Consider the following 19,304-nt stretch of genomic DNA (forward strand, 5'->3'; position numbering starts at 1 on the left):
CTAATACATGACAGCACGTTTGAATGGTGAATTCAACTAAAATAATAGTCATTTCAACTAATATTTAATCATTATTAAAGGAATGAGAATTAAAAAATCTAAATTAGCAAAAGTGAGATTCTTTTAGTTGTCTGTTGTCTCACAAAATAACTGAAATCAGAAAATCAACTTATTTTTTCGCCAAAATATTGATTTCGGTCTTTCCGTGCACGGCCTCTAGACTGATTCTGTCCGGAGAAGGATAATAAGTACTATCAATCTCCTAGTAAATCCCAGTCCCTCAGAAGATAGTCTGGATCAATAACTGACATTATAGCCTAAGTTGCAGTGCCATCAATCGGTGTCATCTCAAGTAAGGTGACGCCAGAAGGAAGGAAGGAAGGAAGGAAGGAAGGAAGGAAGGAAGGAAGGAAGGAAGGAAGGAAGGAAGGAAGGAAGGAAGGAAGGAAGGAAGGAAGGAAGGAAGGAAGGAAGGAAGGAAGGAAGGAAGGAAGGAAGGAAGGAAGGAAGGAAGGAAGGAAGGAAGGAAGGAAGGAAGGAAGGAAGGAAGGAAGGAAGGAAGGAAGGAAGGAAGGAAGGAAGGAAGGAAGGAAGGAAGGAAGGAAGGAAGGAAGGAAGGAAGGAAGGAAGGAAGGAAGGAAGGAAGGAAGGAAGGAAGGAAGGAAGGAAGGAAGGAAGGAAGGAAGGAAGGAAGGAAGGAAGGAAGGAACTTTTGTTGAGTTTGTTTTAGTAACCTGGGGTCGCTCTAGATCGGACTCTAATCGCGTAGTCTCGCACTGAAAACTTTCTCGGGTCGCACCACGCATCCATACGAGTTTGTTTATTTTTTCTTTTTCATATGAGTGGTTGTTTAGGGCCCGTACCACGTGTTCGTTTTACCCCGAATCAGAGTCGCCCGCGTGTAGGTTCTAAAACAAGAACGGTATTAATTTTAACCCCAGTTAACCAAGCTGATGATTTTGTGTGGAGTGTTCTTCAGCCATTTCCCGTTCTCACGTTTTTAAAGCAAGGCTGGAAAATCAATTGTAGATCTAGTAGATGTAAATAAAACTATTTCTACACTTAAATTTCAATGACATAATTGAAGAAGCAACCAATTTCATTATGCATTCATTGTGAGCCGGGAAAGTCACCATTTGAGATTGAACTAAACTGAGCTGATTGGAGTTTCCGAATCATTTATCATGCATTTATCAACCATATCGAACAGGGCACAAATTTGAATATCCGCCGTTTCCGGGTGTTTCCATTGCCATTCCTTACCGATTCATTGATGGGCGGTGTGTGTGAGTGTGTCTGCCGCTCTCTAAAATTTCGAGAGCAAGACGGGAAACGATTGAACCGCTATTTCCTCCAGGCGGAGTAAGATATCAGATCGTACTATATTCATCGCCGCTTTAACTACTTAAGCAGTCATTTGCATCGCAGATTTCCATCCACCGAGCGGCAGCATCTCAGTGACGCGCACGACATCGGAACAGGTGACCGCAAGATCAATACCGGCTGATGGTACCCGAACGGCCACAGGCGCCGCACCGTGGCTGTGGACCAAGACCAAACCGACCACAGTCCGTCCGAGACCTTCAGCGGCAGCGACACAAACAAAAAAACACACACACACACACACACATCAAACCACTGATCACGGATGTTCATCAGCGGACTCATCTCCGCCAGGGTAAAGTAGAGGTACTCTTGTTTTCCACGAGCTGCTTGTTTTATGTGACGAGCTGACGGCGAAAAATTTACGATTCTCTTCACTTCGGTAAAAGTTTTGTAAAAGTTGCGAGTAGCAACAGCAGCGGGAATGAAACTGCATCAGATGTCGGTTGTCACTTTGGGGGAACAGCATATGTCCGTTAAGTGGCTTGTTTAGCTCAATCCAATGGGATTTAGACGAGTTGTTTTTTTTTAATGACAGTCTAATAATGTCACTGGAGAAATTTAAAAGCATCTTACTTTAATGAAAGGAATTTCATGCTGGTCAAACTATATGGAAAATATTTTATTTTTAAGAATAAGTCTATTGTATTATCTATTTTTGTAAAACAGTTCATCGTTACTGGTGGCAACCAGATTGGCTGCGAATCAAATTAATCATTATTTTTTTCCCATAGTATAACATGAATTGCATCCCATAATAATTGTTACTCAAATGAAAGTGTAGTCTCCAAATGATGCAACACCGTTTTTCTCACCATCATAATCTCTGGGTCTTTGTTTTTGCCGACTAAACCCACCGCACGCAAGATTAGAAATTCGATCCTCATCGCATGAACGGTGCGAAGCTGGGCGTGGTGGCTTCCAGCCAGCAGATCTACTGGATAATGGCTGTAAAGTCATTGAACTTCCTTCCATTTACTGCCGCCAGCATAACCAGCATGCCGATTTTAATTAGTATTGTTAGCACTGATCGACTAATCCAGTGCTATAGGAGTTATCGGAAGTGTTTTCGGCACAATAACTATTAGTCAACTTCAAGCCAACTAATAAACTTGCATCATGAATAAATTTCAATCATAAGCTTAATAAACTAGTCAAATAGATTCAATTGAAATGGATTCTTTTCCATGCAATAAAACAATAGTTACACAATAGTTGGTGAAGCCAAACTACACAAAAGACATTCTGTCATAAAAAAAAACAACGAACCCGAATTTTTCCTATCATCTGTCGCGTGACCACGCCACAATCGAAATTTCCGCTTGAAAAATGAAAAAGCCTCCGGTTCGTTTTTTGTACGATAACGTATAATTGACAATGAATTATCGACCGACGTCTTTGATGCCTTTGACGGGGAGCACCACACCCCAGTGGCTTCGGAGAACTCACTCAATTAAACACTAGCAAATTTTTTCTTTCTGCAGTCATTTCTCCACGGTTTTCCAGCACACACAAACCCAAACAATCGACGTGGCGACAATAGGAAAATAACATACTGGAAAGAAAAGCCCAACCCATCATACATAATAGGCGCGTTGCATTTTCTCAGCCACCCCCGGGACAAGGTAGCGGGGCTGGGTTCGGCTGGTGCGAAATAATTTATGTGTGAGAATTTTCCAAACTGTAATAGTCAGTAACAGCAGCAGCCGCAAAAAGAGTGTAATGCTCTTTACTTCCACTGGCACTGGTCGCCGGTCGGTGGATGAAGGAAGGAGGACACAAGTCCCGTCGCGATTAAAACAACAACAACACCACCACCACAAAGCATGGCACATCCAGTGTCTCGATATACTCAACTACGCTGCCGTCATAATTCATATGCCATTTGCAGCACTCATAACGAACAACACCCTGGCATGCAGCAGCTTGCGAACAAACCCGGACCAGAGTAAAATGGTTGGAGACAGCAGGTTTTAGGCTTTTGGGGGGAAATTTTGAACTTCATCTTTTCCGTTTAGATGAAGTGCTGGTTTTGGGTGCATTCGGCTTAAAAGTGGAAGCCGAATAGATGTGAGCAGTTAAGAGTGTTTTAGACACGGTAATAAAAAATGGAGTGTTATTCCAATTAAAGAAAAAGTGTATGTATTCGATGTCGGTTTGTCAGGCAAAACAAACGATTTACATTTAGGTGCAAATTTTACAGACTGAAATTTTATTTCATTTCAAGTCTACACAGTACGAAAGAAAACAGTTGAATTTCATTAAATCAGCTGTAACAAAAGGAATCCTTCATATACAACAGAATTTAGCGTGCGATTTGAAATTTAGATGGCTCAAATTCCAATGAAATAGAAAACAAAAGAAGCAACTGGGACTTGAACCGAAATATTTGATCACAACGCTCATCCGTTTATCGACTAAGCAGTGTCTATTCTATGTTAAATGAGCCATGCCGGGTTTTTGTTGTTGCGATGATATCCGTCTTTCGTTGATGGCACTGATTGAATCGTGTGCAGAGTTGCTAGTGAGCCATAATAGCCATCCTTTTTTATAACGTAAGAAAACACTTGATAGACAGCAAAAAATTAATTACAGGGTTGTGTACGAGACACGACCGTTCGCGATGACATTTAAAATGCACAAGCAACTTTCCTTACGGCTTTATTGAACCGCACCGAGTGCAAGTCGGTTCGATACTGATTCTAATTCTGAGCGAGGGTTTTTTCTTATGCACGAACAAATTTTAATTTGTAAAATCATTCATAAATTACTTACTACATGGAATGAGGAATTTTTTACCGTGAAAACTTTTTTATGCTTCGGTATAGTTTACATCTAGAACGATACACTTGACCCATCTATCCTCCAACATTTTGATACCATTTGGAGAAAAAAGATTTGTCAAGGTCTTCAAAATATGCTTCCGTTTCTATAATAAACTCATCATTCGACGAAAATGTCTTTCCTTGGAGAGACCTCTTCAGGTTTGGAAAAAGATAATAGTCGTTGGGGGGCAGGTCTGGAGAATACGGGGGATGACGTCATGAAAGTTGGTATCGGGTCATTTAGAGGCTTGTTCTCAACAAAAATATACACGGCTCGAAACTAACTGACTATATAACTATATTTGTGAGAGGACCGGGACTTTTCGTTCCATGCAGTACAACATCATTTGTTCATGCGAAAAATTAAGAGAAAAATAATTTCCTACCCTAACATGATAATGATTCATTATTTTAGTTGGTTTAACGTAGTTACGGCATGTTCTGTTTTTGCAATGTGGAAACACATATTGAAGAAGCCAAATGAATGAAAAACTTACAGAAAAGATGATTTTTTTTGGAAAAAGATACGCTCAGAGATAGGCCGCGAACCTATGTTCTTATGCATTCCGTGAATACGCGTCATAACAAAGCACGCTACCCATGTTTTACGATCAAGTCAAAGTTTGAGTAGATAACGACCTAATTTTGGGTAGACTATAGAATGAGTGATTTCTCCTAAAAAAATAGGTAAAAGAGATTTTCAGTGTAGTTAACGCTTTCTGATAAAAATGGATATATTAATTCGAAGAATCATAGTAGATATGGTAGAAAAAGTTTATACTCTTAAATGGTTTTATTGATTTTAATTCATTGTGTAAAAACTACAGATTATTTTTTTTTGTTTCGATTATAGAGGTTTTAACCTTAAGGTCATTCGCCTCTTTGGGCCAGAAAAGTTTTCTGACCCTATGTGCGGGGTTGGGAATCGAACCCAGGTGGGCTGCGTGAAAGGGCATCGACTTACCCATCACGCTATACCCGTCCCCTACAGATTATTTAGAATGGAGCTAATAGTTGGAAATAACAAGTAAAGTAAATGGTACTCGATCGCTAGAAATTCTAGTACTCAAGAATTAACATTACAATAATTTCTGTTTAAAAAAATGGTCGTCAAAAAACTATCCCTACCCAATTTTGTACTTTTCTGAGGATTTTCCATGTTTAGTCGTAGTTGGCACTGGAAAAAATAGTAGTAGTAATCATTTTCAAATCGATTTACTTCAACTGCTGATATCTATTTGTATTATTGAATAAACCCAAAAATCGTGGCAAATCACGGCACGGCCGATATGAAAATTTTCGGAAGAATCCTCGTTTTCTTGGTTACATTTTTCATTTGAAAATGTCGCTACTGGTAACTGAGCTTTGCGGCAATCTATCAATCAGTTATGCCAGATAGTTGCAGTGTCATTTCAGTAGATTGGCATTTTCTTCGGAAACTCTAGCCGTAGGTCAATCAAGAAACGTACAAGCGAAGTCCTTTTTTTGCTTACCAGATAAAAGTGTTTCTGTAGAAAAAAATACAATTTCCGTAGATCTGTTTTACGGATCCAATAGACCCGAAAACATTTCCGTACTGTAAACCTAACATTTAACTATTCATGGAGCGGATGACAAAGCGAATATTTCACCCATCCACTCTGCATGAAGGCAGGTATTGACTGAACAGAAAATGTTACAGAACATATATTTATAGATTACATTTTGAGCGAAAGTTCATACTGTGTACAAGAGAGTGGTATTTTTCATGCATGACAAGAATCTATTACAGATTTTCGCCGCCCTATTTAAGGGGGCCTCACCAATGGAACTTCACAAACAAACTAATATTTTTTCCTGAAACCCCCTAGAATGAGAAAAAAATGTCATGTGGTCGAAACTAATCTCGAATTGGTTGTTTACCAATAGTTTGCGAACGCGCCTGGCGCCGCGTGTCATACTTCTTGAGACAACTTTAAACGCGTTTTTCTCGAATCTTCAAAATCGGGCGAACTACAAATCTTTATCGATTGTATCTAAATTTTAAGATTTTTTTTTATTAACACATTATCTAGTATATCACGCAGGGGATTATTGATATGTTGTAAATTCTTTGTTTTTATAAAAAATACAATATGAAATTTTCATATATAAAATTAAACTTTCTACTTTTATGCTTATAACTTTTCGAAAACTAGTATTTTAAAAACCCCCACCGCTGTGTACTAGTTTATGATATATACCTTAAAAAAACTTTGATTCTTGTTCCTGCTTCAAATTCGAAGACAGCCGGTTCCTGGAAAACTATCCGAAGTAACTTGGTCATGAAGAGGCTATTTTTTAACGGAATTATGTAACAATAATTGGTTTTTTGTACGTTGAAGTACGCTTGGTTGAACACTGAAAAATAAATTTCGATAGCTTCCACTATATCTCCGGAAAACGTTTCTGAAATGGCTGAATCGATTTTCAAATCTATGAAAAAATGCACACTAATGCCTCATTTAAATCTATATTTTTAAGGAGTAAAATGTGTAAATCTGTATCGGGAGATCTAAATTCTGTCTTGAAAATCTGAAAATCTCAGCTGTTTTTGGTTTAGAAAAAGCGCATTTATTACATTATGACCAAGGTCACAATCATTTCATCTTATCAGAAGAAATTTTAGAAAACATAAATAATTACGCCTAAATAATCACACCAAAAGTTAAAATAGATGAACTGTTTTTAGCAGATCATTTGTAGTGTTAACCTACTCTCTTTTATTTAATTTGAACCCACTTCTTAGTATTATCACAAAATCATGATAACGATTCTATTCTATAAAAATATACTTATTGCCTTTCCCATATAGAAAACTTATACAATCACTTGAAAAACTGACTAAAGAAAACTGAAAATTGGCCCAGAGGGCTCAGTGTCTTATACCATTCGACCCAGTTTATCGAGCTGAGCAACGCCTGTGCATGTATGTATGTATGTGTGTGTATGTGTCAAATAATGTCACTCATTTTTCTCAGAAATGGCTCGACCAATTTTCACAAACTTAGGCTCAAATGCAAGGTCTTATAGTTTCATAGGTTGCTGTTGAATTTCATCCGGGACCGACTTCCCGTTCCGAAACTATAAAGCGAAGTGTGTTTAAAATTTCAAACCGTCGTTGTGCGATGATACAAAATAAAGAAGAATTCTTATTAACTTGACATAATTGGAAATTGGAAAGGTTACGTTAGTTCATACCCAAAGAAAGTCTTTAGGTGGAATAAATAAGGTTTTTATCACCGTTTTCAAATGTTAGAGAAAACCATTTTTTTCAGTTATTCATAGTTATCTCATACTGCTGATAATTTTATCAAGAATTGCTGATCATATTTCCGATGATATGAAGAAATAATTATGTTGCTGCGTTCAGTACAACTCGAGCTATTCAGGATTATGTTCTACCCATTATTCGACCGGGTTGAATTTTGAAAAGACACCCCATATTAACCCCTTAACGCTCAAGGGAAATATGTTTCCCTTCTATAAAAATTGTTGTAGATTCTTCAATTACTATTAAATCGATGTTTTTTTTACTGAATGTTAAAGAACACTTATTTCCAAGGCGACAAATGGGTTTCTGAACGAATAAGTGAAACGAACTATCAATCTTCATTGCACTAAAAAAGTTTGTGCAAAATGACGTATAGAAATTAGAACACATAATAAATGTGTTATATGCAACGTCCACAATTACATGAAATCGTTTCGTAGAATGCCATAACTAACTATTTTTTTTTACTATTCTGATAATTAAAGCAATAAATCAAATTACGATATAATAAACCCAACTCTTCTTATATTTATTTCTAAGAATCATAGGGAAAATTTTTCCCATGAAATTATAGGAAACTTATGCACCCTACTATGTTTTTCTGGTGATATTCTCTTAATTAACCCCCCCAATAGCTAAAATATTGTCTTGTACTGACATATTTTGTCCTGCACATCTTATGGTCGTGAAAGGGTTAAAGCAAGACGTATTCATTTCAAAAGTGTTCTGGTGACAAAAAGTAGGCAAACAGAAACTCCTGCAATTGTGGCCTTTTAAAACATGGATGCAGGAACCCAGTGGATTCACACTTGGCTATATTTTTACCCGCCCGATTCCACGTGGTCTCTAGGGTGGTCCTGTCCGGAGAATGATAATAGGTACTAACAATCTCCTATTGGACGTCAATCCTTTATAACTTTTTTCTACATATTGACATTTTATGTTCAATATGACGATAAAACCACTCTTTTTACACTAACGCACAAAAAAAAAACATTTATGCATAACGAAACCATGAACAACATTACTTTATTTCTAACTATGTTTACGATCATTGTAAAAAGTTGGGTTTTTTCATAGTGTAGCTGAAGGTACGATGCCAAAAGCATGATGACTATCTACACCTTGACGGCAATGAATATCAACCGTGAGCCGCCCGTAAACAGAAGCGTAGGACCCGGCACGTTGGTGAACCTCTCCGTTTTGGCCATGCGATGCCCGAGCCAGCGAAGACAAAACCTGTGTCATCGTGATCATGTTTCAAACATCCCGCAAAGAAAGGAACCAATTGAAGTCGTTTATATTGCCGCAACATTCAGTGAAATTACACGCAACGTTAAAGCGAATGAACTAATGAACTAACACGAAAGGTTGAGGGTTAGTGTGAATGCTTTTTTTTTTCTTTATAGAAGATCAATTCCGAGCGGAACACGTTCTGGCTTTCCGAAGCCTAGAATAGGACGTTCACACGAACCAAAGTGGTTTATCAAGAAGTTCAAGAATCGGTTACCCTCCCCCACCTCCGGGCTGATCTGATTGAATGCGCATCCATGTCTGAGTATCAATCAAACTGTGAGCAACTGCCCTGGCAATTAGGTGCCGGTGGGCAAGCATGATTTTCCAATGATGTGTGTAAGTCCGGACCGGGCACTTCAGAAATGTCGAAAAGCAGAGAGAGAGAGATAGACAAAGAGATAGATCAGATAAAGCGGGCGTCATCTTTATCACTATGTTCTCCGGAGCCGGAATGTATTTCATTAGAACGGAGATTGTGTGCGATTCGATCGGGTTTGAGACTGAACAAAGCATTCCAAAATGTTTAAGGTGCTGGAATTTAATAGCATTTCCAGGGGCAGAGAAATGATGGTAAAGGTGTAAGGTGGTGTTGGTGTAAAACCTGGCTACTGATGCGTTTGAGTGAAATTTAACAGATAACCTTACAGCAATAATTTAATGAAATGGATCAAATATTGTTTCGACGTAGAATTATTCCCTCGGGACGGTTCAATCTTCCTGTTTTGCCAGAATACCTCAAATTCCAATAACAAACATCTGTCAGTCAATCACTGAATGTTTGTTATTTCTCGATAACCCAAGCTATTTGATTTCCCATTGTTGCGGGAAAACATTTTGCTCTCGTTTATCGCCGGGGTGGCTTCTGAAGCCAATCAAAACCACCGAGGATACCAGAAATGCAAGGGAAAAGCGCATAGCAAGTGCATTTCGAATCACTCGCAAACGTATCACGGATGTGGTCGATAGTGGTGCTATTGCTATTACTTAGGAAAGGTTTTCTTGTTCCTCCGGGTGCTGCCACCGACTTGACAGTGCATTTGCCGAGACGCTAAACTGGCTGGCTGTCGATCAAACGAAAGGACGCGACCGAAAGCGAGCGACAGTTCGAGTGGTTTGTCGTCGAGTTTTCTCAACTCACGAATCCAGTCACGACGCGAACCGAATGGATCGTTGACGCCGTTACCGACATCGCAGTAGCTAATAATGGGTTGTGGCAGACTATTTTCCTAATGCAGCCAATCAGCACTTTGACACTAATGGATGCAAAACAGCAGTGGAAGCGCAAAGTCGGCGTTTGGTGTGAACCGAAGTCACTGAACATTAAACCGTTTATGGCAATAGAATAGGTTTCAATTTGTAATCTAGAATATAATCATCCATAAACTCGCAACCACTTATCGTCCCAAAACCGAGTTTCTTATGCTTCTTATCAGAAGAATAGATTAGTTTTATTCCATCCTTTCCACATTCATCAAGTGCCTCAATGGGAATGGAAGGCAAAACAGTCCGATTTGATTTGTTGTCCGAAGGTAGTTTTCCTCAGAGATCACCTAAATTTAAAGTAATTAGGCAGGAAGCTGCCACAGCATGAAATCAACTTCACATCAATTAAAACACCATCAAATGCGTTCCGAGAAGCTTACACAGTTCTTTCTCATTTCAGTTCTTGATTTTCTTTGCAGGGTGCAGGTAGTTTCGAAGGTTTGTTTTGTTTTGACCCATGCTGAGTGGTTCGTGTTGTTTGATAATTGTCAGTTGTAGGATTTTCAGTATATTTGATCAGGTGGCCACCCGGCTCGAACAGTTGATGCTTGCTCATGATAAATTTCGTTTTGAATGGTTTCTACCGAATGCGTTGTGTAATCCATTTTCCTAGTATCGTTTCGGAAGGTCGTTTAAGAATGATAAAGTGTAAAGGTTCTCCATCATAAGGTTCTTCATCTACGCTGAAAACATATTTTTTTAATAGAAAATCTGGCACGATATTGCAAATATTGTTGTTTGAAACTACAGAATATGCATATAATTAATTTTTATCAGTTCACAATCAATTTAATTTGAAAAATCAGTCAGAAATTGCAGTGTTACGTTTAGTTGTAATGTAGACTATACGATAATTACATATAAATAACCAAGATACGATTAGAGTGTATTACTGATAAATCATTAGATTAGAAGAAAAGTGCATAAGAATTCGTTATCCAGCAACACGGTGCCAGAAATGCTACAGAGATCTGTACATAAATGTAAATAAAGTAAAAAGGAATCAGTGTAATATAAACCGCTATCGATAGTGCATTAAATTTACTGTTAGTAGAGAGATGTTAGAAGATATTAATTTAATCATTTTAAATTCATTTATTCAAAGTTACGGTTTACTTATTTTAAGCCTATCCATTTTTGTTTGTTTTTACGAAACCCCGACCAACGTAGAAGAAAGAAAAGTTTAAATCATTTTGTCTTTCTATTCGTTTTTCCACTGTTCGTTTCAGTTCTGTCATAATCGTAATGTTTTTATCTTCGTTGATTTAGCTTTTTCGTCTTATTTTTAGTTTTTGTCATTCTTTGAATCGAATTGATTCTTTTATGCTCTGTTTTGTTTTTATTTCACAAATTTAAATATTGTTCGTTCGTTTTGTTCTGGCTTTTATTAAATTAATAATTTCTTCATTTTTTTCGTAGTTTTGGCATTTGTTTTCTTCGCAGGTTTTCATGCCTTTTTTGTCTGTTTTAAAAACAAAGAAAAATTATAATCACACAGACGAAAAGGTGAAATCATATCAGGGCCGCTTTTACAGTGGAGGCACGTCTTAGGAGGCCCTTGACGGAACCGGTCGAGCAAAAACAAAACAAGCTAGTTAGGGGCGCACAAATAAATCTTGCTCCCGGGCCCATTATCAAGTAAAAGCGGCGCTAAGTGACATTGTCGAAAATTCACAAAAATTACAAAAATTATAAAAATTACAAAAATAACCACAATCACAATATTTATAATAATTACGAAAATTACAAAATTAAAATAATCACAATAGTTACACAAATTACCATAATCACCATAATTACAATAATTACAATAATTACAATAATTACAATAATTACAATAATTACAATAATTACAATAATTACAATAATTACAATAATTACAATAATTACAATAATTACAATAATTACAATAATTACAATAATTACAATAATTACAATAATTACAATAATTACAATAATTACAATAATTACAATAATTACAATAATTACAATAATTACAATAATTACAATAATTACAATAATTACAATAATTACAATAATTACAATAATTACAATAATTACAATAATTACAATAATTACAATAATTACAATAATTACAATAATTACAATAATTACAATAATTACAATAATTACAATAATTACAATAATTACAATAATTACAATAATTACAATAATTACAATAATTACAATAATTACAATAATTGCAATAATCACAATAATTACAATAATTACAATAATTACAATAATTACAATAATTACAATAATTACAATAATTACAATAATTACAATAATTACAATAATTACAATAATTACAATAATTACAATAATTACAATAATTACAATAATTACAATAATTACAATAATTACAATAATTACAATAATTACAATAATTACAATAATTACAATAATTACAATAATTACAATAATTACAATAATTACAATAATTACAATAATTACAATAATTACAATAATTACAATAATTACAATAATTACAATAATTACAATAATTACAATAATTACAATAATTACAATAATTACAATAATTACAATAATTACAATAATTACAATAATTACAATAATTACAATAATTACAATAATTACAATAATTACAATAATTACAATAATTACAATAATTACAATAATTACAATAATTACAATAATTACAATAATTACAATAATTACAATGATTACAATAATTACAATAATTGCAATAATCACAATAATTACAAAAATTACAAAAATTTTAAAAAATTATGATAAAGTTAAAAAATCAACCAAATTAACAATAATAGCAAAAATACTATATTTTTAGAATCAATATTAGGTAACAAAACTACCAAATTTACAAAATTATCAAAATTATTCAATATAGAAACATTAACTTTGTAATAAACATTAACAATATTAATAACATTAACAACATTACATAAATAAGAAAAAAAAATTAGCATATATTACAAAATTAACAAAATAGAAAAAATTATCATAGTTAGAAAAATTCATAAAATTAAAAAGATTAATAAAATTACAATATTAAGAAAATTGACAACGTTATTAAAATTAGCAACAACATAAACCATGTTAACCAAAAGAACCAATATTGGAAAAAAACATCAAATCTAAAAAAGTTAATCAAATTAACAAAATTTACAATAATTGCAACATTTAACAAAATAAGCGACAGAATAAATAAAATAACAATTTTATTAAAATTAATAAAAGCAACTAAGTTACCCAATTATCAAAATAAAATTAATTATTATAAATTATAATAAGTTATTTATATTAAAAATATTGAAAAATAATAATATTATTTAAATTTGCAAACCATAAGAATATTAAAGATATTAACGAAAATAGAAAAATTAATAAAATGAAACGAATAAAAAATTATCAAAATAGATATGGTTATTCAAAGTAGTAAAATCAACAACATAAACAAAACTGACAAAAATAAGAACTTAGCAATATTAACAAAATTAACAAAATTAACAAAATTAACAAAATTAACAAAATTAACAAAATTAACAAAATTAACAAAATTAACAAAATTAACAAAATTAACAAAATTAACAAAATTAACAATATTAACAATATTAACAATATTAACAATATTAACAAAATTAACAAAATTAACAAAATTAACAATATTAACAAAATTAACAAAATTAACAAAATTAACAAAATTAACAAAATTAACAAAATTAACAAAATTAACAAAATTAACAAAATTAACAAAATTAACAAAATTAACAAAATTAACAAAATTAACAAAATTAACAAAATTAACAAAATTAACAAAATTAACAAAATTAACAAAATTAACAAAATTAACAAAATTAACAAAATTAACAAAATTAACAAAATTAACAAAATTAACAAAATTAACATCACTATTTACATTAACAAAATTAATATTATATTAAAATTTAAATATTATGAAAATTGACAACGTTACAAAATAACCAAATAGATTAAAATTAAAAAAAAACTGAAAATATTCTTAAAAACTAAAGAAAGTAATAAAATTTCAAAATGAACAATAATAGCAAAATTAAAACATTTAACATAATTATTAAAATTTAAAATGATAAGAAAGTGATTCATATTAACAAAATATATGATAATAATAATAATAATAATAATAATAATAATAATAATAATAATAATAATAATAATAATAATAATAATAATAATAATAATAATAATAATAATAATAATAATAATAATAATAATAATAATAATAATAATAATAATAATAATAATAATAATAATAATAATAATAATAATAATAATAATAATAATAATAATAATAATAATAATAATAATAATAATAATATATAGATTAACTATATCAGCATAATTAACAAAATTGGGAAAATTCATATAACTAAAAATAATAATATGATTAAAATAGTTACAAAATTGACATTGTTTTGAAAATTACCAAAATTAACTACACAATCAAAATTAACAAAATATACGAAATTATCAAAATTAAAAACTTTACAAAACTAACAAAATTAACAATATTAACAAAATTAACAAATTTAACAATATTATCAAAAATAGCATATTTAACAAAAGTATCATTAATAACTGAATTAACAAAATTATTTTTATGATCAAAATTAATATAATTAATAATATTTTCAAAATTAACAATCTTACCAAAATTGTTGGAATTAAAAAAAAATTGTGTCGTTTTCATTCGAAACTTGAAACTTTACTGACAAAAAATTGTTACAAATTTAATATTCAAAGTATTATAAATCGATAGTCACTACTTTTTCCATCGTTCTCGCAATCGAAATATTTTTTTAGATGTGAAAAAAGAATAATATAATCAAAATATTTACAAAACTGACAACGTTACTAAAATTAGTAAAATTAACTACACAATCAATATTAACAAAATAAACGAAATTAACAATTTTAAAAAAATTACCGAAATTATGAAGTTTTACTAAATTTACAAAATTGACGAAAGTAAAAAAATTGACATAATTAACAAAAGTAACGATAATAACTGAATTATCAACATTATTATTATAATTAATAAAATTAATACAATTAATAATATGATCAAAATTACAAATCTTATCAAAATTGTTAGGAGTATACAAAATTCGTGTCGTTTTCATTCGAAATTTCATATTCAATATACAAAGTATTATAAATTATAAAGCCACTACTTTTTCCCATCGTTCTGGCAATAGACACATTTTTTGAGAAGTGAAACAAGTATAATATAATTAAAATATTTACAAAATTGACAACGTTATTAAAATTAGCGAAATTAACTACGGAATTAAAATTATCAAAATAATCGAAGTTAACAGTATAAAAAATTTACCAAAAATTAAAAAAGTTTACAAAATTTAAAAATTTACGAAATAATAAAATTACCATGATTAACAGAAGTAATATTATTAACTGAATTAACCAACATTAATAAAATTAATAATAGTATCAAAATTACAAATTTTGCCAAAATTTTTAGGAGTATTTACAATATAATTCGTGTCGTTTTCGTTTGAAGCTTGAAACTTTACGGATAAAAAAGTGTTACTTTTTCCTATCGTTCTGGCAATCGATATATTTTTTGAGAAGTACTGGTTAGCCAGGCCATGTTGCATCGACCGTTACAACAATTTATTGGAAGGAGCAATGTCGGGGAAATACGGCGGGTGGGAAAGGACGTTTCTATTATCTGATAACTTTTTTCATCTGATAACTTCTATGATAAAGTATATAAACTGGAATGTTCATTTTATATTTAAAATTTAATTTTAATGAATTGCCTAAAATCTTGGCAACAACTTGCATGTCTGAACACCGATAATTTCGGTAATTTCTTTCCAAAAGAGACGAAAATTTCGGTAAATGCAATTTATCTATCAAATGAAAAATATCAAAAATTTCAGTCGTTTTAATGTTTGCCGAGATGATTACCGAGCACTGGGTTTAGTTTTGTTGAGATTCTGAAGAAAAATCTAAGCGTGAACTGAACTTTTGATAAGTGCCACACCAGTAGTATCGGTGAAGAAAAAGTTTCAGTGCAACCTCAGCTACACCGGTGTAGTGCAATTTAGGAACAGCATAAGATTCTCAATAGAATTAATTGCCGTTTTTAAGATTACGGTGTTATATGTGGAAGTTTTTTTTACTATTTGATTGTATTTTTTTGGTCTTAGTTTTGTTTTGCAAAAGAGCTGCAATGAACATCCTTCTACAACTATTCCTCCACCATCTCAATTCGTTCTGTTTTTTAAATGTCTTGGTTTTTTCTTCAACTCGAATCCCGTATCATTGGATGCTACGCACTCCTATTTTTAAGTATTATTAATTGACCTAAGCTATAAAAGTTAAAATCCGTTTAAGTGGCCGGCTGAGCCGTTTAATTCCCCATTTAGTCACAAGAAGCGAATTTATCAAGCGCCACGTTAGTCGCAACCTTTCATCCAACAGCGTCACATTTCGCACTCAGCTTTAACGACCTATCTCAACTCAATAACATTCCGACCTCAACCGGCAACGGGACGACGGTCACACACTATCATTGAACCCTTCTTCAAACAGTGAAACAAACGGCGCAGAAGGGCTTTCGCAACTTGCTTCGCCGGGGCTTGGGTCAAACCCAAATGTTTACGATCGCAATCTCCCCGGGGTCCCGGGCAACCCATTCACTACCCTCCGCGCTCCGGCCTTCCGCGGAGAGTGGCTTGCCTTCTCCCAGCTGACATAACCGAACAAGACTCACTTTCAACGAATCTCCGGAGATCGCACAACCACCGCGGCCTCGTTCGTCGGCGGGGCACGATCGCGGTTAATGTTTGTACTTTCTCTCATGACTCTGTGAATTTCTCCCCCGTACGGACCGAAACCGAAACCGAAACCACGGTCGGCTGCTGTGGCGGTGCAAAGGCTGCAAAGGCGCGCTGCTTGCGGAGAAAGAGACCGATCTCACGGACGAACTCCCTTACTGGTTTGGCGCGTTTGGAGTTTCTGCGGCGGCAGATCTTCCGAAATTGGCCACCCAAATGCCGTCAGTCGCAGTGAAGCCGTTGCGATCGCGAGTTCAGCGAAAACCATTCAGCGTTTCCTTGTTGGTGTTTTTGAGTTTGTCAGGATTTTCGTTCAAACAGGATTTTCGTTCAAGCCATAGCTGGAGAATATCCTTCTACCTGGCCAGGGGTTCGAAGTGGATTGCACCACTTGTGTTTTTCATCCGACTGGTGGCGGACAAAGGACAAAGCAGTCAAGTGGGTTTTTGAAAAGTTGAATTGGATTTTTCTGTTTTCGGGTGAACGGATCATTCGTCGAAGGTTTAAGACGAATAAGTGAAAAGCATCAAACAGGCATAAAATACAATGCAGTTCCTTTTCGCCGCCAGCATCATTATGGTGAGAATTTTCTAAGTTATTGTCGGTGTGGCCGAAGAAACATAGCTGAAAACAAAAACAAGAAACGAAGAGTGAATAGAGACCCTAAACCCGAACTTCAGAAGAAAAAAAAAACCTAAGCGAAACGAGGAATAAATCGAAATAGAAGAAGAAGATAAAGGGTGACTTTGAACATCGTAGAAATAGATTACTATGTGTTTATCATAGTAGCATCATCTATGTTCGTCTCAGTCTTCTTTGAATAAAGGTTTGTTTTTTTCTTCACCAGTGTTGGACAGATGGACGGCGGTGACGGTGGTGGATGAGGCTTAGCCCTAGTTCGGTAGCGTCCAGGGCATCAGTTTACGTTCGGAACTTGAAGCCGACACGTTATCGTTAATCGTGAGAGAAAAAAAAATGGCTCGATATTTCGAATTGGGATTGCGAAACGGTTCTCGGAAACTCAATGATGACAATTTGTGATTGTGTAAGTTAAGGAATGTTACTTTGTGAAGTGTTCTTCGTGCAACAATTGGATAGAAGTTGGGAAAGTGTGATGTGAAACTGAAAGCAAAATAACACAAATTTTGCATTTTCGCAAAGTGCAGTTCGTCACAAAACAAAAAAAAACCTCTGAAACCGTGAAAAAAAAATGTTCTCAAGGAATGAAGTGAAAGCTCTCCATCTGGTTGAACCATTTCGCCTTGTACTGATCGGAAACAGTGTGTTGTGATTCATCGACGAAGAAACCGCAAATTAACCGCAACCGCCACGCAACGAGCCAAGGAAACATTCTCTTCTGTCAAGGATACTTGTTTCACGATTCACAACGATTCTGACGGACCCCCCTCCGGTGCGGCCGTGAGCGAAGAAAATTGTTACAATGAAGAAGGTAAGTCCAAGACCTTCCGACAGGGTAGAGAACCAAACCAACCCCGTTTCGCCTAGCTGTTTTGCAAGTTGCTGTTATTTTTTTCGGGTTTTGTTTTGTTCGGCACGCAGTTTCCCTTTCATCTGCGGTACGTTAAAATCGAGAGTGAGAGTGAAGCAAAACCGGCTTTTTTGCGTCGAAGTCGGAAGTGGCACGTTTGTTGGCCGTTTTCCGAACGGTATTGGGCTTGGCGGTCGGTGGTGGATAGCCGATTTTGGTGGGTTATGCTTCGGAGACGCTGATAGCTTGTATCAACTTAGCATTTCATTATTTCTTCTAAAGTTGCCAGAAATGTAAATTGCATAAGACTGTCATTTTATGCTTCTTCAGTTCATTTCCGAATACTTTGTTTTACAATATATCAGAGTAACTTATAACTCTGTTCAAATTCAATTGAGTAATCTGCAAATTTCTATCAGTTATTCTACACTTATACTTATTGGGGCAAAATGAGTAGAATTTTGCAAGTAACAATTAACCAACTCTGGTCTTCAACATTTAAGTATAATTCATCGAATTGAGGAATATACCTCACATTCAATAAGTGCATTCTTTTACTTCTACACCCATTAAGGTTTGTTCGTGACAAAACCTGGACAGATTTGGAATAAAACAAATTTGCTGTTAGTTTAATCCAAGATGCGTTTTTTATTCATTTAATTGTGCGTTAATAGAAAATCTTAAAACTACGAACTTTTGAGTTTACTCTAGCCATTAGAGTCTGTGCAGATTTATCTGCAACAGACTTAGCTGCTTTTGTATAAAATTTTCGAAATTTTTCTATAGTTTTTTTTCAATAAGTAGATTTATTTCTTAAGGCAGTTTACAAAAGTTTTTCTTCGTCGAAGCATCACTTTTACATAGAATTCTTATCCTAATATAATTGAAATATAGTCAAAACAATTTGAATTTAATAAAACATATTCTTC

The 19,304-nt window shown here is 33.8% G+C and overlaps 2 protein-coding genes across 17 annotated transcripts in view; one reads left to right on the forward strand and one right to left on the reverse strand.

Moving 5' to 3' along the window:
* LOC131436192 (high affinity cAMP-specific and IBMX-insensitive 3',5'-cyclic phosphodiesterase 8) overlaps window positions 1–19,304 on the reverse strand; it is a 448,244-nt gene that overhangs the window by 86,962 nt on the left and 341,978 nt on the right. The gene's annotated exons all lie outside the window — the stretch shown is intronic.
* LOC131436191 (nuclear receptor coactivator 6-like) overlaps window positions 16,472–19,304 on the forward strand; it is a 59,115-nt gene continuing 56,282 nt past the window's right edge. Inside the window, exon 1 of the mRNA XM_058604767.1 lies at window positions 16,472–18,336. Coding sequence (XP_058460750.1) covers window positions 18,328–18,336 — 9 coding nt within the window. The 5' untranslated portion in view covers window positions 16,472–18,327. The remainder of the gene's footprint in view (window positions 18,337–19,304) is intronic.

Source organism: Malaya genurostris, chromosome 3, assembly GCF_030247185.1.
Source record: "Malaya genurostris strain Urasoe2022 chromosome 3, Malgen_1.1, whole genome shotgun sequence".
In the NCBI taxonomy this organism is placed as follows: Eukaryota; Metazoa; Arthropoda; class Insecta; order Diptera; family Culicidae; genus Malaya; species Malaya genurostris.